Below are 28,000 nucleotides of genomic sequence, written 5' to 3' on the forward strand. Positions count from 1 at the left end.
AACAGACGAATGATATTTTACAGATTATATTATGTTACAGATTCCGTTGGTTCAATATGCGGCAATTTTCGAGGCATAATTATTAATGATACTTTTGACATTTACTTAATTATGAGAGAAATAGGAGAACCAGGAAATTTCATAAGCCGGTTATGTTTCATTTTTGCGTGTGACCCTGAAAGCTGCCTTTCCGGTTCTCCGTGTGAATGTCAGCTGAATTGTATGTTTACAATCTGGTGAATGCAAACAAAATCAGAAGTTTAAAGGAGATAGTATTTTCAAGAGAACTTTTCATTTCAATTGCTCGATAAGTTCTGTCTTAAAACTGCACCTCTACGTCAACTTGTACTAAAATATCCAGAAATGACTGAATATCAAATCTTTCCTTTCATTCTCGTGCAAGTAAAATGACATACTTTTATATTATTTCAATGGAATATATATTACTCTAATTTTATTTTATTTTGTATATGGTTTTAGATTGGAATTAAACTGGATTCTTTAGATGTGTGTAAAGTGTAAAAACCAATGTAAAGATTAGATTTAATACAATAATTGCTTACCAAGTTTTCTTAACAACTTTAGTTTTTGTTTTATAAGTGGCGTTTGAAAAAAATGCCAAAGAACATATTGTGACAATTGGCAATTTTACAATGTTGACTTTGATGAGGACTTACAAAATCAATCGAGTTTTAATTAATTACGGCACAGTGTACGACTTTCACTGGAAATCTATACGTTCAGGGTATCGTAAGTAGTAGTACTTTGGCATATGTTTCGCCATTAGAAAGTGAAGCGGCATATATTATGTTCTCACATTAACGCCAAATACAGATTCTGTGTACTTTGTTCTTTCTCATTTTAATGCATTACATTCTAGGCTAACTTTGAATATTATTGAAAGTCAACTTTCCCGGAAGATGCTTCGTTGGCAATTAATATGCAATGCTTATTCTTCTAATTTCTAAATTGTAATTGCGTCAAATGAATTAGCTGTAAATTGTGTGGAGATATTTATTCGTAGGTTCTTTCTTGAAACCCCAAACTTATATAATTTGATTTATTTATGTGATTCTTATTTGTTTGCTACACATTTACGCCTTTATTTTTCAATCAATCATTCATACTCCATTTATGACGAAAATTTTAAACGTTCCTGAGGGAATGCGGACATTAATTTACTTTCATCCAATAACATCGATACCTGTATGTAAAACATAAATTATTTTATCTTTAAAGCGTATTTATTATCTGTTATTACGAACAGCCGCTCCCGCCGCTTCGTTTATGACTGATTTATTGATTGCCTGAACACCACATTATACATTTTGTATTCTCTAACCGTACATAATATTTGGTTCAATTGTATGAAATTTTCTTATTATTCTTAGTGCTTTATATGACCTCGGTATACTATTTATGATCTGTAAAAAGAAGTATATATTATAAATAAACTAGATAATCCGGCAAACGCTGTATTGCCATATAAATTAATACAAAAATTGCAATAAAAAGATTTTTCAGCTTAAAATATAGGTTACGACCGATTTTTAAACCTACCAAATATACATAAAAATATCGTATTAATCGATCAAGCCGTTTTAGAGGAGTATGGCAACTGACACGAGAATTTTATGTATATAGATGACTTAATTTTTAATGATTTCAAGTCTGTTGTTTTGAAGGAAGTAGTGACTGCACACTATAATTTACTAGATTATACAATTCTGTTAGTATGCTCAGTCCAGAACTATTCTATTTCCTCTTGGTAATTACTAATTTCAAGATTTGACGCAGCCATCTGACGTCAGTATGAGACTCATTCCGAAGTCATTAGCATTTCATTATGAAGTAACTCGCAAAGTTTAGGTATCAAAGTCCAATACAGATAAAGGTCAAAGATTTGTTGTATTAAGTAGGTACTTCAGATCATTATATTATATTACCGTGTGTGTTTACTTGTTTTTCTTCTCCAATATTCTTTTGTGCTGTATTGTAATAATAGGTTGACATCGTTGCCAATGTTGGTTTTCAACACTACAGTTAACATAACGCTTTTTACTACTTTTCAGCCTGAATGAGGTCGGGGCGGGTCACTTATCGAGTACAAATGCAAAAAATGCTAACCATCGTCGAATTGTAGCTGGAATTGGATATCTTCACTCCATACAGAAAAATTAAGTTTTACTCTCTTCTTCTGCATGTATGGAATACACGATACATTGTGCGATGCTCAGTGATCATTCTTCCCCGCACGACCAAACTATAAAGTATGTGTGAATTTTTACACGGGGAAGGTTCTATGTCGACATGGGTTTTCCGAAACTCCGGCAACATTATTGAAAAAGGATTTAATGCTTTCGCATCACCTACCAATGTATATTGTAAGAAAACACTGCGTGTTTTGTCTTAAAGTTGTTTTTTCTTTACAGTCAATAAGTTCGGCCGCACCGTTCAGCACAGACCCGGTCGCTGTGGCCGAGCGAGAGCGGGTCCACTACGGACGGATCCCGAGGGCGCAAGCTCTTGCGGGCACGGCGCCGCGGAAGGTGCGTGTCTACGCGGACGGCATCTACGACATGTTCCACCAGGGACATGCCCGCCAGCTGCAACAGGCCAAGACTGTCTTCCCGAACGTTTACCTCATTGTTGGTGGTAAGCATATTAGCACTTCAATCTTGCTATGTCTAGTTCAACTCTTAGGTTGTGGTCCATCTACAGGATCTACTGTACAGTTGATAACCTGCTCAACCCCGATATTTGCATATTAGGAAATTGACTTGAGATATTAGCACTTTCGGTAGCATTTTTTCCTAGTGAGATTTGGCTAAACCGCAGCGGCGCCATTTTCTGCCACGAGTATTTGTGCAAGCATTATTGCGTTACAGTTTTAAAGGCGCAGCTAGTGAAATAATTGGGGTAATGAGACTTAACAGTTTTCTCAAGTTATGCACTGAATTGATGCCGCACAGTATGTTGGGTTCAATCGGGAATCCTAAGCGGCACTGCATTGTAATCAGAAGAATGTCTTGCTTGCCTCGTCAAATTTACTTATAAAAAAACCTGCTTCCCCCACCACTAGACCCGGTTATGTTAATGTATCCTACAAAGGTGTACGCGTGTGTACTCAAATTGATTTGGTTAACAATCCTATTGGATCCAATCAAAACTGGTTTTATGAGGGATTTGATGATCCTAAAACCATTCTTGACTGGATCCAATAGGATAATTAACTATATCAATTTGACACGTCTATAATTTCGCTGCAAGCTCTGCGCAAATCGTCTCAGTCAGTCAATCAGTCTCAAAACCTAATTTTTAAAACCAGCTATTTTTATTTAATATCTCAGTCCTATATCGGCTTTGTGTCAAAGACCATGCCTGCTAATGATATATGATCCAAAGTTTGGTGTAAAAACAAAATTATTAATAATGAATACTGCCGAAAATAAGATGGAGAATGTGTTTGTTACGTCTCCCAAAGTCAAGAACACGATGGAGGTCAGCAGCATATGTGAGTCGTGACGCACGTATTGTAATTGTTCGATGTTTTTTCCATCTGGGTGTTGCGTCATATTCACTATTTCTTTATGGAAGAGGAGGCCGAACAAGCGTCAGTGATCACCGCCGTCCATTCCCTCTTGCGCTGGAGACATCATAACTCCTATGAGGGATTTTAAGTGGAAACATTAGCTTTTTTTTATGGAACAGGAGGACAAACGAGCGTACGGGTCACCTGGTGTTAAGTGAGCACCGCCGCCCACATTCTCTTGAAACACCAGAGGAATCACAAGAGCGTTGCCGGCCTTTAAGGAAGGTGTACGCGCTTTTTTTGAAGGTACCCATGTCGTATCGTCCCGGAAACACCGCACAAGGAAGCTCATTCCACAGCTTTGTAGTACGTGGAAGAAAGCTCCTTGAAAACCGCACAGTGGAGGACCGCCACACAACCAGATGGTGGGGACGATATCCTAACTTGTTGCAAGAGAATATGGGGGCGGTGATCTCAACAACAGTTGACCAGTACGCTCGTTTGTCCTCGCTAAAATAAAGCTATTCATTGATGTAAACAATGAAAATCAGTAGAGTAGTTTTGTAGTTTTATCATCCCCACCATCTAGATGTGTGGCGGTCACATCCTAATTTGGCTTAGGCCTTTTTTAGATTTTAGAATACTAAAATAACATAGGTTCGAGCTACAATGGCACTTTCCTCCGAAAGTTAACCAAACCGAATGGGAGGGTAGTTTTGTGTGTCTATGATTGTTTGCGATATATATTGTTCAGCCGAAGCACCAGCTGCAATACAGAGAGACACACATAACGAAGATATTAATTGTCTTATTAGAAAATTATTTTGGTCCAGGGTTAAATACAGACGATAAAGGTGTCGAGAATGTTTGTATGAAATATGCGCACTAATGGTTCCAACGAACCTTCCCCTTGTACCTACGTGCCTTTTATTTTTTAAATCCCCATGTCGTTACGTCCTGTTAATACCTCGAAAGAGAGTTGACCCTAAAGTTATGCAGTACGAGGTTGAATATTTCTTGACAACCGCACTGAATGTTTTTTTTAATGGAAGAAAGAGGAGACAAACTATCATTTGCCCAACGGACGATAAATGACCGCCGCTGCTACTCTGTTGCAGTACCACAGGAATCACAGGACTGTGGCGTGTAGTGGTACTGTGGATGTCAGAGAGTGGAGGCAGAGATCAGGTGAAAGAACCCTCCGGACCACTCCCCGTGATAAATTCGGCACATGAATTAATACACAGCGACGTTTTTACGTAGCACCAAATGATCGAGCAATTATATATTTCTTATAATTTCGCGTCAATCCGGTCATTGAACCGGAAATATTTTAAAACTTCATGAACTTTTGCGAGTTTATTCAAAAATTTAAGCAGCCTTAGTTACTCCATTCACCTTTTAACTATCACTCTTTCCCACTCACTCATTATCTTTACTAAAACATGAGGCAGTGGCAAATTTTGGAAACAGTTTCTTTTATGTAATTGTAAAATTAGGTTATTTATGTTATTTCGTTCTGACTCCAAATTAAGTTCATTATTACCTTTTGTTGACCCGTAAAAAAACCGTTCTTAATCGGTTAACAGAAAATCGGAAACAGAATCTTCATAATGAACTTATACTGTATTGTTTGAATTGCTAGTATAAACCACCATTTGTTTTTCTATTATCTAGGCTTATAACGTATGCTTATCTGCCAGTGAAAGTGCCGTCCAAATAGGTTCAGCTGTGTGACCAGATGCGCCTCGTATACGCAGGCCAAGTTTTGATTGAGTGTTCGGGTTACGGCAAATACGATTCTGGTTCAAGAATCATCTTAAGCTGAGATCTATAAGGCGTAGAGATAAAACGCGAACATTGGGCTCTCTTAGCTTAAGCTCAGCATAATTTCAGCTCTAAAATGACAATGACTATAAAAACGAAATCAAAGATTATGCTAAGTTACTCTCAGCTAAGTTTCTCGTAAGTAAAGCCTAACACATTGCTCAGACTAATCTAGAGAGTTAAGTCGAAGTCCGTATTTATGGAGATCGCTTTGAGTGCGAGATAAGCTTAAGACAACTTAGTAAAAACTCAGACTATTAGCAGAACAAAAAGGAAATCAACAATTTCTTGCGTCATCCCAATTACTGTTTCCGTTGCGTTCCGTTTCTCATACAAAATAAGCTAACAAGTGCGCATTTCGCATAAATCATTCATCGATTACCACTTATTTCAATAAAACTAATAATCAAATAAGTTTTGGATACTGTTATAATTTAGTATACTTCCTATTGTAAAAGTTTTTAAATAATAATCGACAGTGTACTGCGTATAATGAAACGCGCGGTTGACAATTCTATTGGGCTGTCTCAGCATAACTTCAGCTGTCAAATGAAAGATTGCTCTTGGCTCGAACTCAACTAAGTTTTACGTGAGTAAAGTCTGAGTACGATCTATACTATATATAATTACACTTGACCGAATTAATTAATTTATTTATAACGATCTTTGTTTAGAAAGCACGCTGATTCATAATTCACTTATCAGTGACTAATTTCATTGGTCAACATGTATCGTACGACTTTATCTACATGGAGGAATGTGTAGTAACTCGTTAATGAATTATTATTATTATTAGTGACGTTTAATTACAAAGAGTATACAATCAGCCGGAGACGGTATTGCTCAACCCATCAAGCGTTCATGGTATTTGGTGTGGTTTCTTTTAAGATTTGGGATTGAATAACTTATATACAGCATTGGACATTTAGGGCGGGTTGAATCAACTAACTTTAGCAATAACAAACATGTTAAAGTACCGGATAAGCAAAAATTGAGTTGCACCATTAGACTATTTTTAGATGACGTCATAACTTAATCAGTTAGCCGTAACCGTCCAATCTTCGCCGGTTAAAGCTATGATTAATTTCAAATAGCGTCCTGTAAAAAGTTTCAAATAAATATTCGATATTGACTTGATAGCCCAAGATCCCACTGCTCGATTCTGCAAGTATGTGTTTGTTTTGATAAAAATAATTTTAAATGGCTATTAACTGGCAACCATGTTTTATCGTCAATAGTAAATATGAACTAAATAAGAAACCGGAGAAGTAACCCTATTTAGTTAGTAAATTTGGAGTTCCTCAAGGTAGTCGTATGGGACCCTTACTATTTTTCATTTATTTGAATGATTTAACCGATGTGGTTGACTATTACTGTGTATTATTTGCTGATGATATATCTATTATTATTCCTGACGAGCATAAACCTATTAATTATAATGACTATTAACAAAAATTTAGAAACTATATTGACATGGTTCAATGAGAATAATTTATTCGCTAATATGACAGACTAAATTTATACAATTTTCTATTTATAAAACACAACATAAAGCTCTAAATATAACACACAGTGACCGAACTATTTAAGAAACAAACACTATAAAATTTTAAGCCTTATATTAGTTATAGATCAAAGTGACAAGCGCAACTCATTGCCGCTTAAAATTTTTATGTTTTTTAAGAATCCTAAGCGACACTGCAATATCTATATCTATCAACTAGCTGACCTGACAGACGTTGTTCTGTATAATATTAAGTTTATTTTTTACCTCCTGAGAAAGTTAGAAAGATATAAATTCTAGTAAGTTATTCATTTTAAACTATTCTTTCAATTTGATTTCTGAACGACGGGGGCCACATCAAAGGAAAAACAAAATTGTTGTTTTTATTTAATTCCGAGCATTATCATTTTATTCCTTCTCAACCTTCTCTGGACTTCCACGAATAATTCAAGACCAAAATTAGCCAAATCGGTCCAGCCGTTCTCGAGTTTTAGCGAGACTAACGAACAGCAATTCATTTATATATATATAGATTACCTGCTCCAGTCGTCAATTTTCTCATAAAAATATACTAGACGAATCAAATGACTTTTTTATTTATGTACTTGAATAAAAATATTTGGCATAGTAAGTACAAAAGACAATTCCCAAAAATGGTACCGAGAAGTGTCATGCTTCGAGATTACAATTTGTATTGTAATCATTTTATATTTATTGGCAACATCACGAGTCATGGATTTTATATACAGTAAAAGCTCTTTATTCGCGGGGTATATGTTCCGTAAATATGCCGCGAATACAGAAACCGTGAATACGGAATGGTAATTTATATGGGATTATACGTTCCTAGGTGACAAAAACATATAAAAAAACAATTTAACTGAAGCTTTTGACCATGCTTATTAATTATTATCTTCAGGCTTAGGCAACGGTTTAAAGAATTTTGTAATTTCTTCTTGCTTGGCAGTTTTTAAAACTGATATTCTTTCGTTTCAAACTGATATTCAGCACTATCATTAGCAATTTGTCTTTTTTCTTTACTAAGATTTTTCAGAATTAAATGTCACATTTCCAGTGCTTTTTGAAGCGTCTTCTTCAATGGGCTGTGAATTTAAAGTTTCCTCCAAGTCGATTTCAGTCAAATATTCATCTTGCGATTCAAGCAACTCCTGAATGTCACTTGATTCTATCTGTTCGTACCCATCTCGTCCTATTCCATTCGCAATTTTGGCTATGTTGGAATTCTTTTTATTAATATGCATGTACTATGTACCTCCGCGATTACATCCGCGAATAAAGAAATCTTTAGCCGCGAATATAGGAATTGGGTCACAATTTTTTAATCCGCGAATAGTGAATGAAGGAAGCGCGAATAAGGAGCTGTACTTTACTGTACTCAAATATGAGTCTATCTCATAAATCTTTATGAGTGGGTAACCCAGTAATGTTGTAAGCTTCATTCGCTCGATGGAGTCTCGCTATGAGTAGATACTCTATAATTAATTCTGATCGTAATTCACGTCGGTTTTTCAATCAGCTCGATACGTCCACGTGATCGGATCACTTGATAACACGCGACAATCGCTATCATTTAATGTTTGGAAATAAGTTTCGTGCTTGATGACTGCGCGATACTATTAATAATGTGTTATTATGTAACCAATTACTTATATTGTAATTACTCAATACGTTCTTTACAGATATAAGGACATATCATTCGCAGTCTGATAGCGAAACTGCAAAAGTGTGCTAAAAGACAATGTCAGACGTCGCTTCATTGTGTGTCTTCTACCGCGTTTATCACGGGGAGTGTTCCGAAGAGCTGTTAAACATTATTCCTGCCGCCGAATTCCACCTTCGCACGACACGGCACAAGTTAGGATATCATCCCCACCATGTGGATGTGTGGCGGTCCTCCACAGTGCGGTTTTCAAGGAAATTTATTCCTCGTACTACAAACTGTGGAATGAGCTGCCTTGTGCGGTGTTTCCGGGACAATACGACATGGGTACCTTCAAAAAAAGCGCGTACACCTTCTTTGAAGGCCGGCAACGCTCTTGTGATTCATCTGGTGTTGCAAGAGGCGGCAGTGATCACTTAACACCAGGTGACCCGTACGCTCGTTTGTCCTCCTATTCCATAAAAAAGCACACTTTTCTCCTTAGTCATGTGTCAAATGTCACTGTCTAATTTAAACATGAACTGAATAAATGTTTTACATTGCTGCTTATTGACCAAGAATATTTAAAATAACTGGAGTAAATGGATCAATGTATAGATATAGCATTCAAAGTTTATTATGTTGTAATTTGTGGCATGTTACATATTGATGTTTGTTTTTAGATGACATGCATTATCTTTTATGTATAGAACGTCGTTGTAATTAATTAAAACTTGCTCTACCTTAGTGTCACCCGTGTATTTAATAAACAACAATAGAGTATCGAATGTTCTGTACAAATACCGCGTCACGTCACTCGGTGACATCATTGCTAAATTCTACAGCAGTTAGGGAGAGCTTTTTCTTCAGGTTAAACTTTACTCCATATTTAAAGGTCTGCTAAGAGGTGGTGCCTAATTCTGGACATATATATTATATTTCTCATAACATGGCTGTCATATACAAAAATAATTATTTAAATACGAATAGATCTAGAGGTTTGCCTATTCAAACAAAACTCTTCGTCTTTATAATATAGTAAGTACCTTTACACCAGCCGCTTAAATGTTTTATATGTTTATTATAAATAATACCATATCAGAGGAAGTGGGACTCTGAGTTCGAGCCGATATTTAAACGAATGTCTTAATAATTGGTGTCACACTTGTCTAAATATAAATACTATATTATGTAAGTTTAAAAGTAAATATGTACATGATTGAATACACGTAAAAAAAGCCTAGAGTTAATTTATAACAAACAAAACTCTATTAAGAGTGATAAATTGCATATCTCTGGCCTAGTTATTTGTAATTGCAAACAATACAGACGCCGATTGACGTGATCTGATAACATCGTTTATATTATATAGGTACCCCCCAAGGCTCATTTTTCGGACCACGTTTCTTTCATCCTATTTAATTATAACAAATGACTTAACTGAATTTTGTAGATTGATAAATTTACGAATTGCTGATATATATACACTGATAAACTTTAGGATGGGTAAAACCATTATTTGGCTTCAGACAAAACATGTTTTGCTTCACTTAAATTTGTAATTAAGTAATTGGATCCTAGCATCATATTTGACATTACAGACAATAGTTTTGCAGGGCGGGCCATAATAACATTCACTTTAAAGAATTAATAAGGAGTGGTTGTGCTGATTTATACATTTTTAAAAATCCTATGCACATTTATATTTTATTTAAAAAAATTATATAGACGCATTATTCTCCAGATTCGCGGGAAACTCTTTCCAAAGTAATCCCCGCCCGCCAACTCACCTCAAAGTCGCTAATAAAATCGCCCACATTCCTTGAATTAAAAGTTTTCATTATATGCCCAACTGGATATTTATAGCGCTATTTTGAGGGTATGTTGTAGTTGGTATTAGACTAGACTAAGACCTTGTACAGGCTTTATATGTGTGACAGAAAGTCCTATTCTGTTCAAAGCACAGAATTTAGATGTATCCATCCAAATTTCGAGAAAAAGGACCCAAATCCGATTTTTTTTAATAAAATGCAGTCTCTGTAGAGCCTCTCAGCCCGAAGAATAAAACCCTCGTAATTAAAGCCTCGATCAAAATTTAGATTCAATTAATTGTTCACTTAAGGGGTGGATATACATGAGGGCTTATTCTGGCAGCAGTCCAAATCCTGTGGATGTGAACGGCCGCCAACTTCCATTGAAGCAAATATTAGGAAAAACTCCATAATCTATGATGATTTCTTTTGCAAAAATGTTAACAGTTGCTATTTGTCTAAGTAAAATAAAATAACAAAAAAGAAAACAACCGACTGAAAAAACACTATTCCAAAACAACAGATATCATATGCACTTAAAAGAATTAAAATAATTGCGTATTTATATACAATCTAATTAATTTATCTAATTCAAATCAAATCAAAGGCAAAATATTTTATTGCTGGTCGCATTTTTACAAAAGGGTGGGGTGGGTAGACAATATGTGACGTAATAATGGCACAGCAATGTTTTATATAAAATATATAAGATTTTATACATAAGAAAACAGATATTAAAAATACAGGTAACACAGCTATTAATATTAGTATAACTATTTATTTCTTGTTACGATTATTGATGTTTTTGTAACTAGACGAAGAGACAAACTAGAATTAGATTGTATAAAATACGCAATTATTTGTATGCTTTTTAGTGCATATTATATATATTGTTTTAGAATAGTATTTTTGAAATCGGTTGTTTATTTGTTTTTTTTTTTTTGGTTTTTACTGAATCTGATGTACATATGGTAAATTTTGCAATGCAATGAACGTAAGTCGTTAAGAAGTTCCTTAGATCATCATATTCGACTACGACAATAACTTGACCATAGCGACTTTACGATAGGTGACTGAAATATCCGGATACAATAAAGAAGATTCGGCTGTTGTATATTATAGTATCGTTAATTTGAGAATCCTAAGAATTGAAGAGTTCCGTTACTTTGTCATGGATCCGATAATCAAAAATTTAGCACAACTCTCACTAAACTACTTTTGAAGGTAGATAGATAAAAAAAGAATCATCCAAATGGACTTCCGCTATATTGAGTTATTCGTCAATTTATCGCGCACATACTTATTTTAAGACTTATGGTTTTCTCATGGATGCTATTGTCAGATCTGCACCAAATTGCAATGGTCAGCTTTCAAATAAGAATTATCAAAATCGGTTCACCCAGTCTAAAGTTCTGAGGTAACAAACCTAAAAAAAACATACCGACGAATTGAAACCTCCTCCTTTTTTTAAGTTGATTAATAAGTATTTTATTATTCTCATACCGAGACCATTCAATTGTCTGATGAACCTATTATTGTTATATTATTTCTAGTTATATAATTTTTATATTTCTTATTACTTGCATCATTAACCTGTGCCGTATTTAACATAACATTCTTATCAGTAAATGAAACACCTTAACATTTCCTTTTGATATTTTATCGTTAGTAATAAACTATCGCGATATTTCCTTATGGGAAATTTAATAGCCGTCTATGTTGATTTTCGCTTGAGTTGAGCTTTTAATACTGTTATGGTAAATTGGCGTAATTTATGTACGTCAAGTAACTGTTTTCGATCTGAATCTACAAATTATATCTATGTACTTATTATTTTGGCTATATGATAAGTAAAAATTTTATCTGATATAAAACTTCCCGAAATTGGGTTGGAAAAAGTTAGTCAATTCATCGCAGGTTAGTGCGTTCACGTTCATTGTTCTATCCTCTCAATTTGAGATCACTTCCAAACTCCAAAGAGGAGTCAAGCAACTCTCAATATGGCGAGTCCTCATCAGATTATTCTGATAGAGATTTAAAAATGAATTGCTAAGGCTAAATAAGGGTGAACCTACCAGTGTTTCTTTTTTCTCTTGAACTTTCTTTTCCTACTTGCATACCAGCAGTAGTTATATCTCTTCGGGATACATTTTGATATCGTCTCCGTGTGGCCACACCACAATACTCTGGTCTATCTATTATAGTTGATAGCTTACGGACACCGCGATGGTGCGACTGGTTGCGCCGCCACGGTCTCCTGGTGAAATATAGCCCTAAACTACTTCAAGTCGCCGCGTGCAAATATATATAGTTCAGCTGCACATGCAGTATAATTTTCACCTGTGGGCGGAAGATCCCCCGTGCGACCGTATACAACAAAGAGTGGCTCAATTCACCGACGATCACGTCATTGCTTGATTCTTTAGTGTCGTGTATAGATCTAGGCTCTTTCTACATCTTCTACGGCAAATCGCGATTGTTATTGAACCTTTTTGTCTCGCCCGACCTCTTTGTGGAATCATTTGCCTCCTGCTGAATTCCCGAACCGATAACACTTAGGTAACTGAAGCAAACTTTAGAGCATACCCTTAAGGCTGGCAGCGTATTTCTTGACCCTTTGCCACCTCTAATTTATAATCAAAAAAAATGAGAAATCAACTAAAACTGTTCAAAGACTCGGTACGTTGATAGATAACACAAGTATGATTAATAAGACTCTAATGATAATGTATAGAGAAGGGTTTTACTGTAAAACTGTGTATCTCGCATTTAGTGCTTTGTGTGTCTATAGTAAAATATTGTTTAAAGGGCTTCGTACCTTATAGGTGAAACGAACTCATAGCTCCTTATAGGATCACTTTGTTGTCAAGGGATGCAATTGTCAAAGTCATATAAATACGAAAGCGGTGTTTTCTCGGGGTAAATATGTGATCCGGAAGCATTCGGCTGACTACTACACTATTTAACTGTTACAAGTAGGTACACTCGATCCGAGTATGATCACGGTCAGCTAGCTGTCGTTACGTCACTGCGATGGCGGCCTGTCCCGATCGTAACTTGCGGGGCCTATAATGTTGTTCATTGTTACAGTATGCAGTGACAAACTAACACACAGCCGGAAGGGTCGCACTGTTATGACTGAGGATGAACGGTACGAGGCAGTCAGACATTGTAGATACGTTGACGAGGTAAGTGTACTGTAGTTTAAGTTATTAGTTGGGTCATGCATTTTCATCTGGTTATAACTAATGTTTGTCGGCTGATTTTAATAACAGTAAGGGACGACACGAGCAGGACGTTCAGCTGATGGTCATTGATACGCCCGAATTCAGTGTCGCTACGGATTCTTGAAAAACCTTAAAAATGTCACCTTGGGACAAAAGCTACGGTGCCCTTCAGACCGAAACACAATAATGCTTACACATTACTGCGTCACGGCAGAAAAAGTCTTCGTCGTGGTAGCCATAATCTAGCCGGCCATACCTACTGGTAAATGCCCTAAGTCGCCTCTTACGACACCCTTGGGCTTAGGACTTCCCTATTCTTTTTATGCCCCGGGGAAGCTCAGGACTTATGTATTAGAAATAGCCATATGAAAGATATTAGAAACATCCCACTGTAGTAGAACAACGTCTTTGTCTAATGCTAAGGTGAAGCCGATGACCTCAACTAGTATTAGCTATAATATGATGGCTAGATTTAAACTCCTCATTAATAAGGCTATCACATATGAGCTCACAAATTGCTGAATATATAAAAACTGTAGTAATAAACGGTGCTTTCTAAAATACACCTAATCTTGTATGGCAATACAAAAAAATATTTATAATATCAACAATTAAAAAAAACTATTCTAAAACAAAACACACAGACGTACGGACACTATCGCGGGAATAGTCAGGGAAGCTTCCTAGGACCTTAAAACGTCGAGATCTGATGAAAACTCGAATTTCTAAAAACGGAGTAAAACCAATAACTTCCCGAAATTTCAATTTTCTTAACGGGAAGTTAAAAATAATAAATTGTTAATCCTTCATTAACTTTGTTTTTTTTTTCGGTACGTTGTAGAGAGATTTTGCCTCATACCTTCAAACTTCTCTCGTGGAAATAGCTAACTTTAGCCTTCACAAATTGCATAAAAAACATTGCCTAATTTCTGTATAATTTCCCTCGCACGCTTTCCATTGGGCACATAAGAGCTTGTCACGTCTTTTTTTTCATTTATAACGTCGTCGTTGTTATAATCACGCTGAATCGTTTCTTAAAGACAATGAGTTGTTTTGATGAACAAGATTCTTGATAGCATTGTTTTGTGTTTAACAACTCGGTCAGTCGTTTATGAGCGAGTGTTATAATTGTAAAATGTATGCCAAGATTGGTTATTTTTAAAACTACATTTTTGATCGGTCAACTGTACAGTTTATATTTATAGCTTCACGTTTCATGAATTGAAAAGCGTTAGTCTATTCTGTTATGTTCGGAATATCACTTTTGTTTGGTGCTAAATGTAATTGAAAGTCTATGCTCCCGAAACTATCTTCGATTCTTCCACTCCTTCGTTCATCCACCCTTTTATGTTATACTTATCTATTGTAAAGTTTTTTTTGCTAATTTTATAACTATGTACTATTAACCAGAGTTACCTACTTATTTTATTTATAAGGTTTATTTACAATCACAATAATACACACAAATATAAAAATTGGAACCAAGAACTAGGAACTAAATGTAGTGCTTACCTACAAATAAACACAGCATGCACAGAAATAATTTATTTTAGGTATTATATAGAATAAGTTAAGAATTAAACAGTTTTTTTTAATTAAAACATGAGTAGGTTACATAGTTATGTATAACTAACCGTGTACGGTTAGGTACATTAATTTTCCAATTGTAACATTATAAAAAATTACCAATGTTGGTGCAAATGGTCAAACGGAGTTTGGCTAAGCAATCAGCAAAAATGTGAATATCAGCTACGCTATAAGAAATTAAAATTTTACATAACCGTGGGACTGGGGAATTGGTACCTAGGATCGTTCGATGAAGTGGAGGACAAAGTGGAGTAATACGTTTACGTGGAATTGTTATTGGTACTCTTAGACTAAATTTATTTAGCAATTTGGGCACTCGATAAAGCCGTACAATAGTTTATGAGTAAACAGAGGATCCAGAAGTTCTCTACGTTCATCCAATGTGGTCATTTTTAAGAAGGTTTTCAAAAATGGTGAAGAAAAGTAGTTTTTTTGTCGAAAGTCACACCAAGATCCTTAATAACTTCCAAAGTTTCTAAAGTATGTTCTCTTATATGGTATTTGTACGTAACATAGCTCTACTCTTACATTAAATATTATTATTATGATAAATGTACGATTCCGATGTTTTTAAATGACGTTTCCCAAGAAATTTTTGGCCTCGCACAGCTACTATGTTGAATCATCTGCTGCCTGCAATATTTGATACGCATAGGATCTTGAAGTTTAGAGCATACCCCTTACCTTTGGTTTTGCTGATTTCCTTGGGCGGCTGCGGAATGACTGTTTTCAATTGCCATTAAGTGACCCTCTTACCCAGCTCCGCCTTTTATATGTATATAATCTGAAATCGACTAAAATTGAGCAACATCCCAGTGCGTTTATACAACAACCCTTTTACGTATATGTGAGAATAGGCAAGTAATATTAGTATTACAAGAAATCCTGGTAAAATCAGTGCGTCAATCATCAAGACCTAATGAGTGAAGATAAATAGTCAGTAGGTATTTATTATAAAGGAAACAAATCAAAATAATAAGGTATAGCCTTACTTTCCTACGCAAAGGAGCGGTTTCACTGAATCTCTCACGCTAACGGTGTTTATAGTGACGCATTTATTGACGCTGTTAGAGTGTATTAAAATGTTATTCTGGGACTTTGTACCTCAATAGCAATAGCAAAAGCAAATAGACTGTCTTAAATTCATTTTTCTATACAATATTTTAGCCGTGAATCTACTAAAGTTATTATTATATTTATAAGTATTGGATATTTTTGTGACACGTACGTTATCACAGTAAGTGCTAAAATTCCAAATTGTTAGGCACAAGAACATTACTGAGCTCTTAAATATTTAATTTTATTTACTATGAAAGTGTTAGGTGTCTGTTTGTACCTTGACATGGATAACACACCACTTGCCAGTACAACATTGTTATTTGATTTAAAATGATAATTACATTACAGTCCTCACCCTGAACCCCAATAAACCTACTTCCTCACGGACGACCCCTATTGCTAACGTTGAAGCCAAGTTTAATGTTATTACGAGGTAGTTTAAAATATAAGCCATTTTATAGTTGCTATGCGTGCTATCATTTATTTATTTGGAGAGGTTGTGTCTAGTCCTAATGAGTCCTAGTAACAGCGCGTTCAGAATTGAACTATTGTGGTCGCCACTTATATTTATAGTTCGTCGTCAAGCCCTGCCGCTTTTACGAACCGCAGTATCTTCTTGACGCGAGTATTACAAAAAGCATCTGGGAGTAGGGTGTAGTCGCCGCATATTGAGCCACAATCTCAGATGAGATGAAGTGGCGTTTCACCGGCCTCAAGGCAAAATTGCAAGTTTTTTCGTCGCGTGGTATACTTATATCCTATACAAAAATTTAGGAAGCAATATGATAGCAAAGTGTGTGCGCGCAAAATTAAATTACGTGTGATTGAAGAAACACTATTTGTTTTATTGGCTATTTTTGTTGTTCTCGCAAAGGCCTATGTGGCTCATTTTTTTAACTGCCGACGAACTGAAGATTCGGGAAGTTATTGGGATTTAGCCTGTTTTTCGAAAATCGAGTTTTCATCAGATCACGTTTTAACGTGATTGCGTCCGTACATCTGTATGTTTATGTGTGTATGGATACTATTATAACTTTTTAACGGCTCGACCGATTTCGTCGCGGTTGGCGAATTTTGGCATTCGAAAGGGCTTGACCAAACTTAGATTTTGAATACAATTTGGACCGGGAGATTTTAAGAAACCTCAAAAAAATTAAGGAATATTTTTTATACTACTTTACCGATCGATTCCAAAAAAAACTCTTCACATCAAAAAACCACGTCGGTCAAAATCGGTTGATTCGTTCGTGAGTTACCTATCATTGACGAAAGAAAACTGAAAAAAGTGTTTTTTTTTATATATAATTACTTCGAAACTACGAGTTCGATCCGCCAACCGCGTGAATATCTATTCATTCATTCAAAAACTATTGCCCTTTGAAATTAAAAAACAAATAGTGTTTTATTAAGCTTTTGCCAGACTTTTGAGCACGAGCAGCTCAAAACCATAGAACAGGTAACTCTCTGAGCTCGAAGAGCTCAAAATTGTTATAAGTACAAGTTGAAGCGTTTAGTTATGGAATTAGCGGGAAGTTGCAGTGCCATCCCTTTAGTTTCAACCGTTTTCAAATTTTTTTATAAAGTTTGCTGTGACTCTCACTTTTAATGAAATTGTTATTCATTTTAAAGAAAACCAAATTATAATAATCGTTTAATTTTGTTTATATACCTACGTATACATCATACGATTTCCCTAAATAGGAACTTTACCTCATTACAATGAACTGAACCGTCAATTTGTCTCACAAGAAGACGAAATTTAACTTTCTTACGTAATGTCGCTTCGAACCTTTTTTCGTTTTGTTTTTAAAATAGGACTACAGGTCAGCCTTAAGGTCGTTTCTAGACCACTAAAGAGGCTATTCCATAAAAAGAGATCTCAATCTAGCTGGGAACATTCTTTATGGCCCGATACAATTGAAAGAACTGTGCAATACTGATACTGCAACGAGTATATAGAACAAAGAGCCGTTGTAAAAGAATCTGTAACACAGATGACCATGACGCTTCAATGACGACACTTGTTGATCTAAATGCCAAAGTAAGACGAGCTGAGTCTACAGCCTGTCAAGTAAATGTAATCCGCGCGTCATCGTTTCCCAGTGAATGTCGTAATAATTGTTCGTTGGTTTCAACATTCATTGTGCTTTATTCTTCCTTAGTTTTGTTTCTATCGCTTATGTTTCACTTCCAAAACAAAATGGCCGCAAGCAGAGGTTGCGATGATTATAATAAACAATTCCGCTCCAGTTAAGTGTGAGCAAGTTTATTTTTTCGAATCAATTTTACGTTATTTTAAAGGAAATTTTGTAAGGAATTGAAAAAAAATTGTTGTAGTTGTAAACAGGTATATCATTGTTAATTATTTATAGTCAACTGTTTTATTTTTATTTTAAAACACAATGGAAGTTTTATATTTGCTATTTACGATCAACCATGGTTGCCAGTTAAAAAAATACCGCAAGTAGAGGTTGCCATGATTGCTCCAGATTAGTGTTTTTTTTTATAGAAAAGTAGGACAAACGAGCGTACAGGTCACCTTGTGTTAAGTGATCACCGCAAGGTTTATAGCGTGTCGTGCGACAGGAATCAGGTGAAACAGCAAAATTCTTTATATCATGATGCAATAAAAAAACTAAAATACACTAATTTGGCAACATAAGTGTACTCTAGTATTGTTTTAAAGACGCATTTTAATCTCATTTGTGCGACCAGGTCAGTTTTATATGTGTGATTCGAAAACCGGCGTGTGAAACTGAAATCTCTCGTCATTTAAAGTTTAGTTGATTTTTACCTTTTCTGTATTCTGTGTGATAAACCGTAAATATTTTGGGTTTTGAAAGATTATTTGTTTGAACCAAGGTGCCTTTAAGAGTGCACCTCGCCAATATGTACTCAAAGGATGGATGTATCATCAGTAAAAAATACAATCTTATGATTGTCGTCTACCACAAAACAAATTTCTTGAAATAAGTAGAGAAACAAGACAAGTCCGAGAATAGAACCTTGTGGAACACCCATTCCTCCAGAACATAGGTTCTCAACGTGGGCGATAACGCCCCCTTGCGGGCGTTTGAAACTTTCGGGGGGGCAGTAGAAGACCCCAGAGAATATTAGGGGGCATTGAGATGGCGCAGGTGGGGCGTGGGTCGATTAAAAAATATAGTCTAAAAAGGCAAAAAAATACACAAAAAAATACTCTAGAAAAAAAACATATTCTCAAAGTGGGCGGTGAGCAAAATAAGGTTGAGAAACTATGCTCCAGAATAACTCATTGAACGTGTCCGTGTCAATGCGTTTCTCAAAGTTTTTGAATGAGGGTAAATCGGAATCGGATCAGTGTCATACATTCTTCACAATAGCTGACGTGTCACAAAGTGTTAGTCTCATCCGGGTAGTGAGGTATATAATTATGATTTCAATTCATTTAATCATTTATTACTCATATTTTTTTCATTGTGTTAACTAAAACAAGAAACATTTTTCAGATCTAAACAATTTTTTATTTTTAAAGTGATATCCCTCAAATCTGGGAGTAAATGAACAAATCAAATTCAAATTTGAAAAAGCGACATGCAAAGTCAATTTCGTAATGTGCAAATATTGGGGTTGAGCAGGTTATCAATTGTAAAGTAGATCATGTAGATGAAGCCATAACCTAGAGAGTTGAACAAGACATACCAAAGTACCTTTACGACCTATGCGAACTCGTCCGGTTGGCTCAGTTGGAAAGAGAGCTCGGACGGAACCTCGGAGGTCGCAGGTTCTAGTCTAGCATAGTTCATAAATTTTGGTTACTTTCACTTGTAAATTTTTTCAGCTTGCTGAACAATTATATTTGGCATGGATCACCACTAATAGCGTAGTAAATTTGCTAATTTTTATTTTAAATCGACTCGATTGTCGACCGAGCTACCGGTAAATAGCTCTTAAGATCGCCTTTCATCAAACATTTTCACTTTGGAATTCTTTTAATCAAAGAAAACAACCTCGTATTGAAATTAGCGCTACATTTGTTACGTCGATTTAACAACATTAGCTGATAATTGATAAGACAAAATGCACCTCTAGACTAGTTTTATCAAATTTACACTGAACCGACCTTGATTAAAACTGGATAAAGATCTAGAGAGCTCAGACATGCTGTATGTAGGTGTAGGTTGCATATTAAAACATATCACTCACCCAATATAATATATCTACTAAATTATTATTTTATTATTATTTTTCTAAGCGGCACTACGATTGCGCTCGTCACCTTGAGACATAAGATGTTAAGTCTCATTTGCCCAGTAATTTCACTAGCAACGGCGCCCTTCAGACCGAAACACAATAATGTTTATACATTTCTGCTTCTAAGAGCTAATTTCAAGTGTGGCTGACTGCTTATGACTTGTCAATCAACATCGATTACAGTAACAATAGATACGCTCTGTTTGTATATACCATAGTATATTGTAAGTTTATGGTTTATATAGTCCTTACACCAGAAAACTAATAACTTCCAAATGATTTGAGTTTTTCTTTAGTATTAATTCAGCCAATATTCGTCTTTAAACAATTCGACACTTGTTACGCCTCTAGACGAGGCATCCTCAGGACGTGTTGACTCGCCAAAATCTTGGCGATAATAATTTGGATAATTATGGATTTCCGAATAATTTGGATAATTATGGATTTGAGAACAGATTCCATTGTGGCGTCCGCATTAGCGTTGTACTGCTAAAACCAACAGCTGCCGCTAACAGTTACTATGTTTTTAGATCGTGTTAACTGATTGTCCAACGTTGTTAACGGAATCGACGGGAACTGAATATAGTTTGTTTAAGTTCTGTTCAATGAATAAAACATTTAATTCATGGCACAATTTAACCTACTCCGGCATCCCCTGCTTGTGAAAATAATTATATAATGTAGATTTGAATGAACAATTATCTTCTGCTTATGAGGCTTCTTAGGGCATGTCCGGTGTTATGGTCCCTTGTATAATGAAGTAGCAGTAAGGGGAAATATTGGTATATAATACGAGTGAAATACTTGTTATATTTTCAGGTGTTACGCGGCGCGCCCTGGGAATACGATGATGAGTTTCTGGAGACGAACAAGATTGACTTCTTGGCCCACGACGACATACCCTTCACTACCGAGGACTGCGAAGATACCTACGCTATCATTAAGGCCAAGGACATGTTTGTAGCCACGGAGAGGACAGAAGGTAAGTGGTGGACAGGATGTTCACTTGATTACATTGCATTACAATGCAGTGCTGCTCAGGGTTCTTGAAAAACTCGAAAATCTGAGTTATTTTGCTTGGTATATTGTTATGGGGCAGTGCAGCCAGAGTATATAGAACACTTATGCTATTTACGACACTTTCCTACATAGAATGGGAGCAAATATATCTCTGTTTATATAAATCTATGCCTACTGTGTGCTGATAGAATCCAAGTTTTTTAAGTTTTTTTTATAGGCTTTAAGATGCCATGTCTATTTATCCATAGTTCAATCATTTTTTATGTATAGAAAAATTGTGGGTACCTAATTCCTTACACTGGAAAACTATCAAGTTAAATAAAAATAATACTATTCAAAACTATTTGAAATGAGTTTAGAACGTTTACAAATAGGCACCTACTACTAAACGCCTGTGATAAATTTTTAACGTAAAGCAAAAGAAATGTTGGTCGATAGTGAACGTACAGATCTGTCGTGATAATGGTTATATCAATACAAATTGTTTAACGGCCGTTTCCAGTATACTATCTACAGATAGAGATAAATTACTACCTTCTACTGTCAGTAATTAGCTGTCAATAATCTGAAGCTGTCCCAATATACCCGATAAGTAATTCTTATCGCCTTATATTGAGACGCGTGAATTGCAATTTCCATACAAACTTCTATCGCTGGTAGGCTATAACGTCGCGGTCGTCCCATTGACAGACATCGTGTACGGATAAGGTGAGTTACTGTCGATAAGTCTATTGGCACAGAAAAGTCAACGATAGTTACGTTTTTTATCTCAAGTGAGATATAGACTGAATGTTGGGAACAGTCGTAAGTTAACTCCTATAATACTCTTTATTTTTTACTAGTTGACCTGAAAGACTTTGTTCTGTATATAATAAATAAAATAATGTTTTTTATTAATTTGTCAATAATATATCATAACAGCAAGAATTATTTTGTAAAATATGCTCCCTGTTGTTATAATTAAATTGTTTCACAGCAGAACTGTCAAACCGTGCGTCAATAAATTCTCTAATAGAAAATATGTCCATACAAAACAAATATCGGACGACAGGGGACACATCAAAGGAAAAACTAAATTGTTGTTTTTATTTTATTCCGAGCATTTTCATATTTATTCATTCCTTTTAAACCTTCTCTGGACTTCCACAAATGATTCAAGACCAAAATTAGCCAAATCGGTCCAGCCGTTCCCGAGTTTTAGCGAGACTAACGAACAGCAATTCATTTTCATATATATAGATATGTTAATAGTTTGTACCCATTTAGAGAAATAAAAGAGAACTTATGTATTGGTTTACTTAAATCATCAACTTACCTTTATTTATTTCATTGAGTTTAAGCTAATGTCATGTCAATGTCAAATATTTAATATAAACCTTCACGCTATATTGCGTCGTCACTCGTGAATGCGTAGGATTCTGTTTATTTTAGTATTTCTAATCTGTTGTCAGAATAAATATCTACTTTTTTTTAATTACAAATTATTAGTTAGTTTATATATATAGTTACATTTATATCCAACGAGACTGATCTCGTGGCAGAATTTGGCGAGACAACATGTCCTGAGATGCCTCGTGTAGAGGCGAAACACGTGTAAAATTGTTTTAAAACAAATATTTGCGGAATTTACACTAAAGAAAACTGAAATCATTTGTATAATTATGGATTTCCGCAAAGTAACGCCTACTTCAATAAAGTTACATGAACGGTTTTCCTAAACTTGAATGAAATGAGACACAAGGCAGTCCGCGCGTTAAAAGTAAAATTGGTGTTTATATGACAGATAATATATTAATTTTATTATATCTATGTTATCTGTGTGAAAATAGAATAGAGAGTTATGTTATCAAAGGAAAAATATATCTGTTTTCTCACCATCCTGTCAAAGCTATCTGAGACGATTTTAGAGTTCTGACACTCTCAAATATGATTGTTTTTATTCATACGACTTGTTGATCTATGTTTAAATTAAATAAACCAAGAACCGAAACTCAGTCTGCGAACTCTTCTCAGGCATACATACAAAATTTGTAATTTACAAATTTTCGGTAATATATACTACATAATACATTAGGTACGTATACGTAGCATAAGAGTTATTTATAATATGTGACTAACGGCCGTTTTCAATAACGTATCTCTAGTTACAGATATATATATTGCTATCACCGTTTAATGACAAGATCTTATCTATCCATAGTTATGTCCAATATAGTTATATTATTAGTTACAGTCCAATGCTTTCTGTCGATAGGTTATTGATCTGCAACTAGGCATAAAAGGATATATTTGACTACCTCTAGTAACTTAAACTAAGGATAGATAGGTTATTGAAAACGACTGTAAGAGTCTCGCTACGGGAAAAACTCAAGTTGATAAACATTACCCTTGCCCTTCCCTTTAAATACACACACATATATATATGGATAATATAATGTATGTTAGAAAATATATTACTTAATTCAAGAAGAAACAATGAACTGTAGTTGCTGTGTAATAGATTTGCAAGGGTTAATAATAAAATAGCAGACAGTATACCAACACCCACTGAGCACTAATGTAATGATGATGAATGAGGCAGAGGAGCCTCAGTACAGTAGATTATATAGAGGATTGGTTCTTGTCTGTTAAAATTGTATAGTACCTAATTATATTGAGTAGGCTAAGTTGGTGTATAAATAAAAGGATGGCCTGGCAGTTTCTTATCAGTTCTTTCCACTCACTTCCTATGGTAAATAAATATAATTCTTAATTATTCATACCTACAGGGTACGCATAAAAGTTTCGGACCTTCGAATATAAATCAAATTTAAATATTTTTATTCTGGACTAGCTGACCCGACAGACGTTGTTCTGTATATAGTAAATAAAATAATGTTTTTATATGAATTTGTCAATAATATTTCATAACATCAAGAATTGCTAAGTAAAAATGCACCCTGTTGTTGTAACGAAATTGTTTCACAGCATAACTGTCAAACCGTTGCGTCAATAAATTCGACGGGGTACGCATCAAAGGAAGAACAAATTTGTTATTTTTATTTAATTCCGAGCATTTTACTATTTATTTACCTTTTAAACCTTCCATGTATTTCCACAAATAATTCAAGACCAAAATTAGCCAAATCGGTCCAGCCGTTCTCGAGTTTTAGCGAGACTAACGAACATAAATTCATTTTTATATATATAGATTTAAAAATTCTTATGAAAAATAACAATCTCCCACCCATTCGGTATAGAAAAGCCTATGAATCTAAAATAAACGCTCGCAAGAGTTATTAAAATTATAGCACAATTAAATCTATCCATATCATGAAATAGCTCGGTGGTAATTGCTACATTCTTAGATGTGTTATCGTTTATGATGTCATTTACACAGATACCAACCTCACAAACGTATTTTAATGATAATTCTTTTGAATTACGCAATTCAATGTTATCTTTTTATTATTATTTCTCAGAGATGTATTCTTTTGTCGTCTTCCATAATTCTTCACCAACTCTGTCACTATTGACCATAATAGACAAAGTTTATAAATCATAGATTTTTCCAAAAAATATTGCAAGTGTACAACTTAATCTGTTTGACAGGTTGTTATGTTTCTAGAGTGATAACCCTCACTTCTAGGATTAATACACAAATAAAATTTGAAAAACAAAATTTTATGAACGATGCGCGACTCGGGATGAGAGTCGAACAAAGCATACAAGATTTTATGACGACACGTCACTCGAACGGTTAGCTCACTGGCACGGAATGCCAGAGGTCGTGGGTTCGAGTCCCGCATGGTTCATAAAAGTTTGTTTTTCAAATTTTATTTGTGTATCAATCCTAGAAGTGAGGGTTATCACTTTAATAACATAACAAATTGTTTAGATTTACAAGAGCGACATCTCAAGTCAATTTCCTAATATGCAAATATTGGGGTTGAGCAGGTTACCAAGTAGATCCTGTAGATCATAGTTTCTCAACCTTATTTTGATCACCGCCCACTTTGAGAATATGTTTTTTTCTAGAGTATTTTCGTGTATTTTGTTGCCTTTTTAGAGTATTTTTTTTTATCTACCCACGCCCCATGTGCGCCATCTCAATGTCCCTAATTTTCTCAGGGTCTTCTACTGCCCACGGGGGCGTTATCGCCCACGTTGAGAACCTATACTGTAGATGAAGCCACAACCTTAGAGTTGAAAAAAGCATACAAGATTTTATGACGATACGTCACGCTATTGGTCGTGGTTTCGAGTCCCGCTTCGTTCGTAAAATTTTGTTTTTCAAATTTTATTTCTGTTTGACAGGGTTTTAGGATGCGTCATCGTTCTGTTATATTGTTTCAGTGTGACCGCAATAGCGTGCGAACTATTCGCACGGGTCTAGCATGATAATAATATTATATAAATGTAGCATGTGTAACCTAGACCTAATTAATATAGCATCGTAGGCGATATTTTGCAACACGACCTTGCAATTAGTTTATTACAAATGAAATGGTGTATGCTTATCGTCAAATGCGTGTCATTAAAATCGGACAAGCTATAATCAAAATTCCGATATAAATTATCGAAGAAATTTTGCGGTAGCGAGTGAAACGAAACACAAGTCATTCACGGACGAGTAAAAAAAGAAGGACTCCGCGCCGATATTAGCAAGTGAAGCTCCGTTATGCTAGTGTGTGTGCGGTTACGGGGGATACTAGTTACACAATTTTTTCTCCCTTAAATAATCATATATGGCCACAAATACTTATATAGTATCGTTTTTACACTTTTTCACAACGCACGACGGCATTTTTAAAATATTTTATTGAGACGCAAACTGATCTGTCACAAACGATGACAATTCTCATAATGGCCGCCTATCAGCCTGTAGCAGTGTAAGTGTGTGCGTGGGGCTATGTATTTACACGTTAATAGGCTTGTTTTGGTGTTACACTGATATGTAAGGTGACACGGAGTCCTTATTTTTTTTACTAGTCCGTGATGTCATTAATACTTTTTTTACCCTCTTAAATCAATTTAGAAATTGATTTCCATAGAAATATTTTACTCATGTATTTATACGAAATTATTGACATAATTTCGGCCCGATTAACAACTATCCAAAAAGTTGTTATTCGATGTATTTTCTGACATTATGATGTGTTGAAAGAGAAAGAAAATAAAAAAAGCAATTGTGTGGTTTTATGAAACCACGATGCAAGTGAAAATCTCTTTCACAAAATAACATAGGTATTAATATAAGCATAGAAAAAAAAATATATATTATGCTTTACATTTTCATAAAATAAAAAAAACCTTTATCAAGTGTGTGGGGTTCGAGCCTACTCTGCCACCCGAACGCAATTGCATCCAATATAGGGGCCGCCCGACCGTCACACGACATGCAACACACAGACGAAAAAGTTTGATACGATGTAATAAAAGTTTCACTTTAATAAAGTATATTGTACTAGGATATAATAAATATTTATTTATTTTTTATTGAAAAGAGCGCAAAAAAAGAATGCTGGGAGAGTTTCTTTCGCCGCTTCTTCTCTCTCAGAGCGCCATTTGTTTCCGAAGCGGTAGTAGTATCTAGTAGTTATTAGAAATGACATCAAAAATAATTCTAAAGGAATCAATTTTGAGAAAATAAATGCCTTTAATGCCTTTTTTATGCCTTTCTAATATTAATGTACAAAATAGTATGTCATTAACACAGATTCCACGAGACCGAAACCCCATTTTAATTCATAAAATATCATATTGTTATTACGTGTCAGGACTATGGGGTTACAAAGTGATCACTCTGGTATTGTCCACACTTTTCACTTTATCGCTCAGTGCGGATATAAGGATCATTCTAGAATTAGGTCGAACAGTGTAGTAGTAGGTAGTAACAAATAAAACATGTTTTTGTAAACATCTTCAGAGTCAAGATATCCTGAGTTTGCATATAAAATGGGAAGAAACTTTATCCTCAACCTATTATTATTACGACTAATTGAAAGAATGTTGAATGGCGTTTACTTCAACTTCTTTTGGGCAGCTTTGTGCTCTAACCAACTAACTTTTCAATAACCTACCTATCCTTAGTTTAACTTACTAGACGTAGACAAATCTATCCTTTTACGCTTACTTACATATCAATAACCTATTGACAGATAACATTGGACATAACTATGGATAGATAAGATGTTGTCATTAAACTTCTTGTTCTTGAATGTGCCCGTTAATGTATATTGTAACAAGATGCACATTAAATAATGACTAACACTCAATAAATTTACTCCAGGTGTATCAACATCGGATATCGTCGCCCGGATAGTGAGGGACTACGACATATACGTGCGAAGGAACCTGGCGCGAGGATACTCCGCCAAGGAGCTCAATGTGTCCTTTCTCAACGAGAAGAAGTTCCGGTTGCAGAACAAGATGGACCAGCTCAAGGATAAAGGGAAGAAGGTAATATGATAGCGTAACTCAGCATGCTTACTATGCTCGCTTGTGGTGGCGACGTGGGGCGGGTCGTACCCTTTCCTAAAATATGGCAGTTCCATGCGT

The 28,000-nt window shown here is 35.2% G+C and overlaps 1 protein-coding gene across 4 annotated transcripts in view; it reads left to right on the forward strand.

Moving 5' to 3' along the window:
* The window catches only part of LOC126966054 (choline-phosphate cytidylyltransferase A-like), a 55,680-nt gene that overhangs the window by 19,810 nt on the left and 7,870 nt on the right, over nt 1-28,000 (forward strand). For all 4 annotated transcript variants that reach the window (XM_050809925.1, XM_050809923.1, XM_050809926.1 and 1 more), the window contains exons 2-5: nt 2,433-2,655; nt 13,425-13,522; nt 21,260-21,422; nt 27,732-27,901. In XM_050809925.1, coding sequence (XP_050665882.1) covers nt 2,433-2,655; nt 13,425-13,522; nt 21,260-21,422; nt 27,732-27,901 — 654 coding nt within the window. The remainder of the gene's footprint in view (nt 1-2,432; nt 2,656-13,424; nt 13,523-21,259; nt 21,423-27,731; nt 27,902-28,000) is intronic.

Source organism: Leptidea sinapis, chromosome 9, assembly GCF_905404315.1.
Source record: "Leptidea sinapis chromosome 9, ilLepSina1.1, whole genome shotgun sequence".
Classification (NCBI taxonomy): domain Eukaryota; kingdom Metazoa; phylum Arthropoda; class Insecta; order Lepidoptera; family Pieridae; genus Leptidea; species Leptidea sinapis.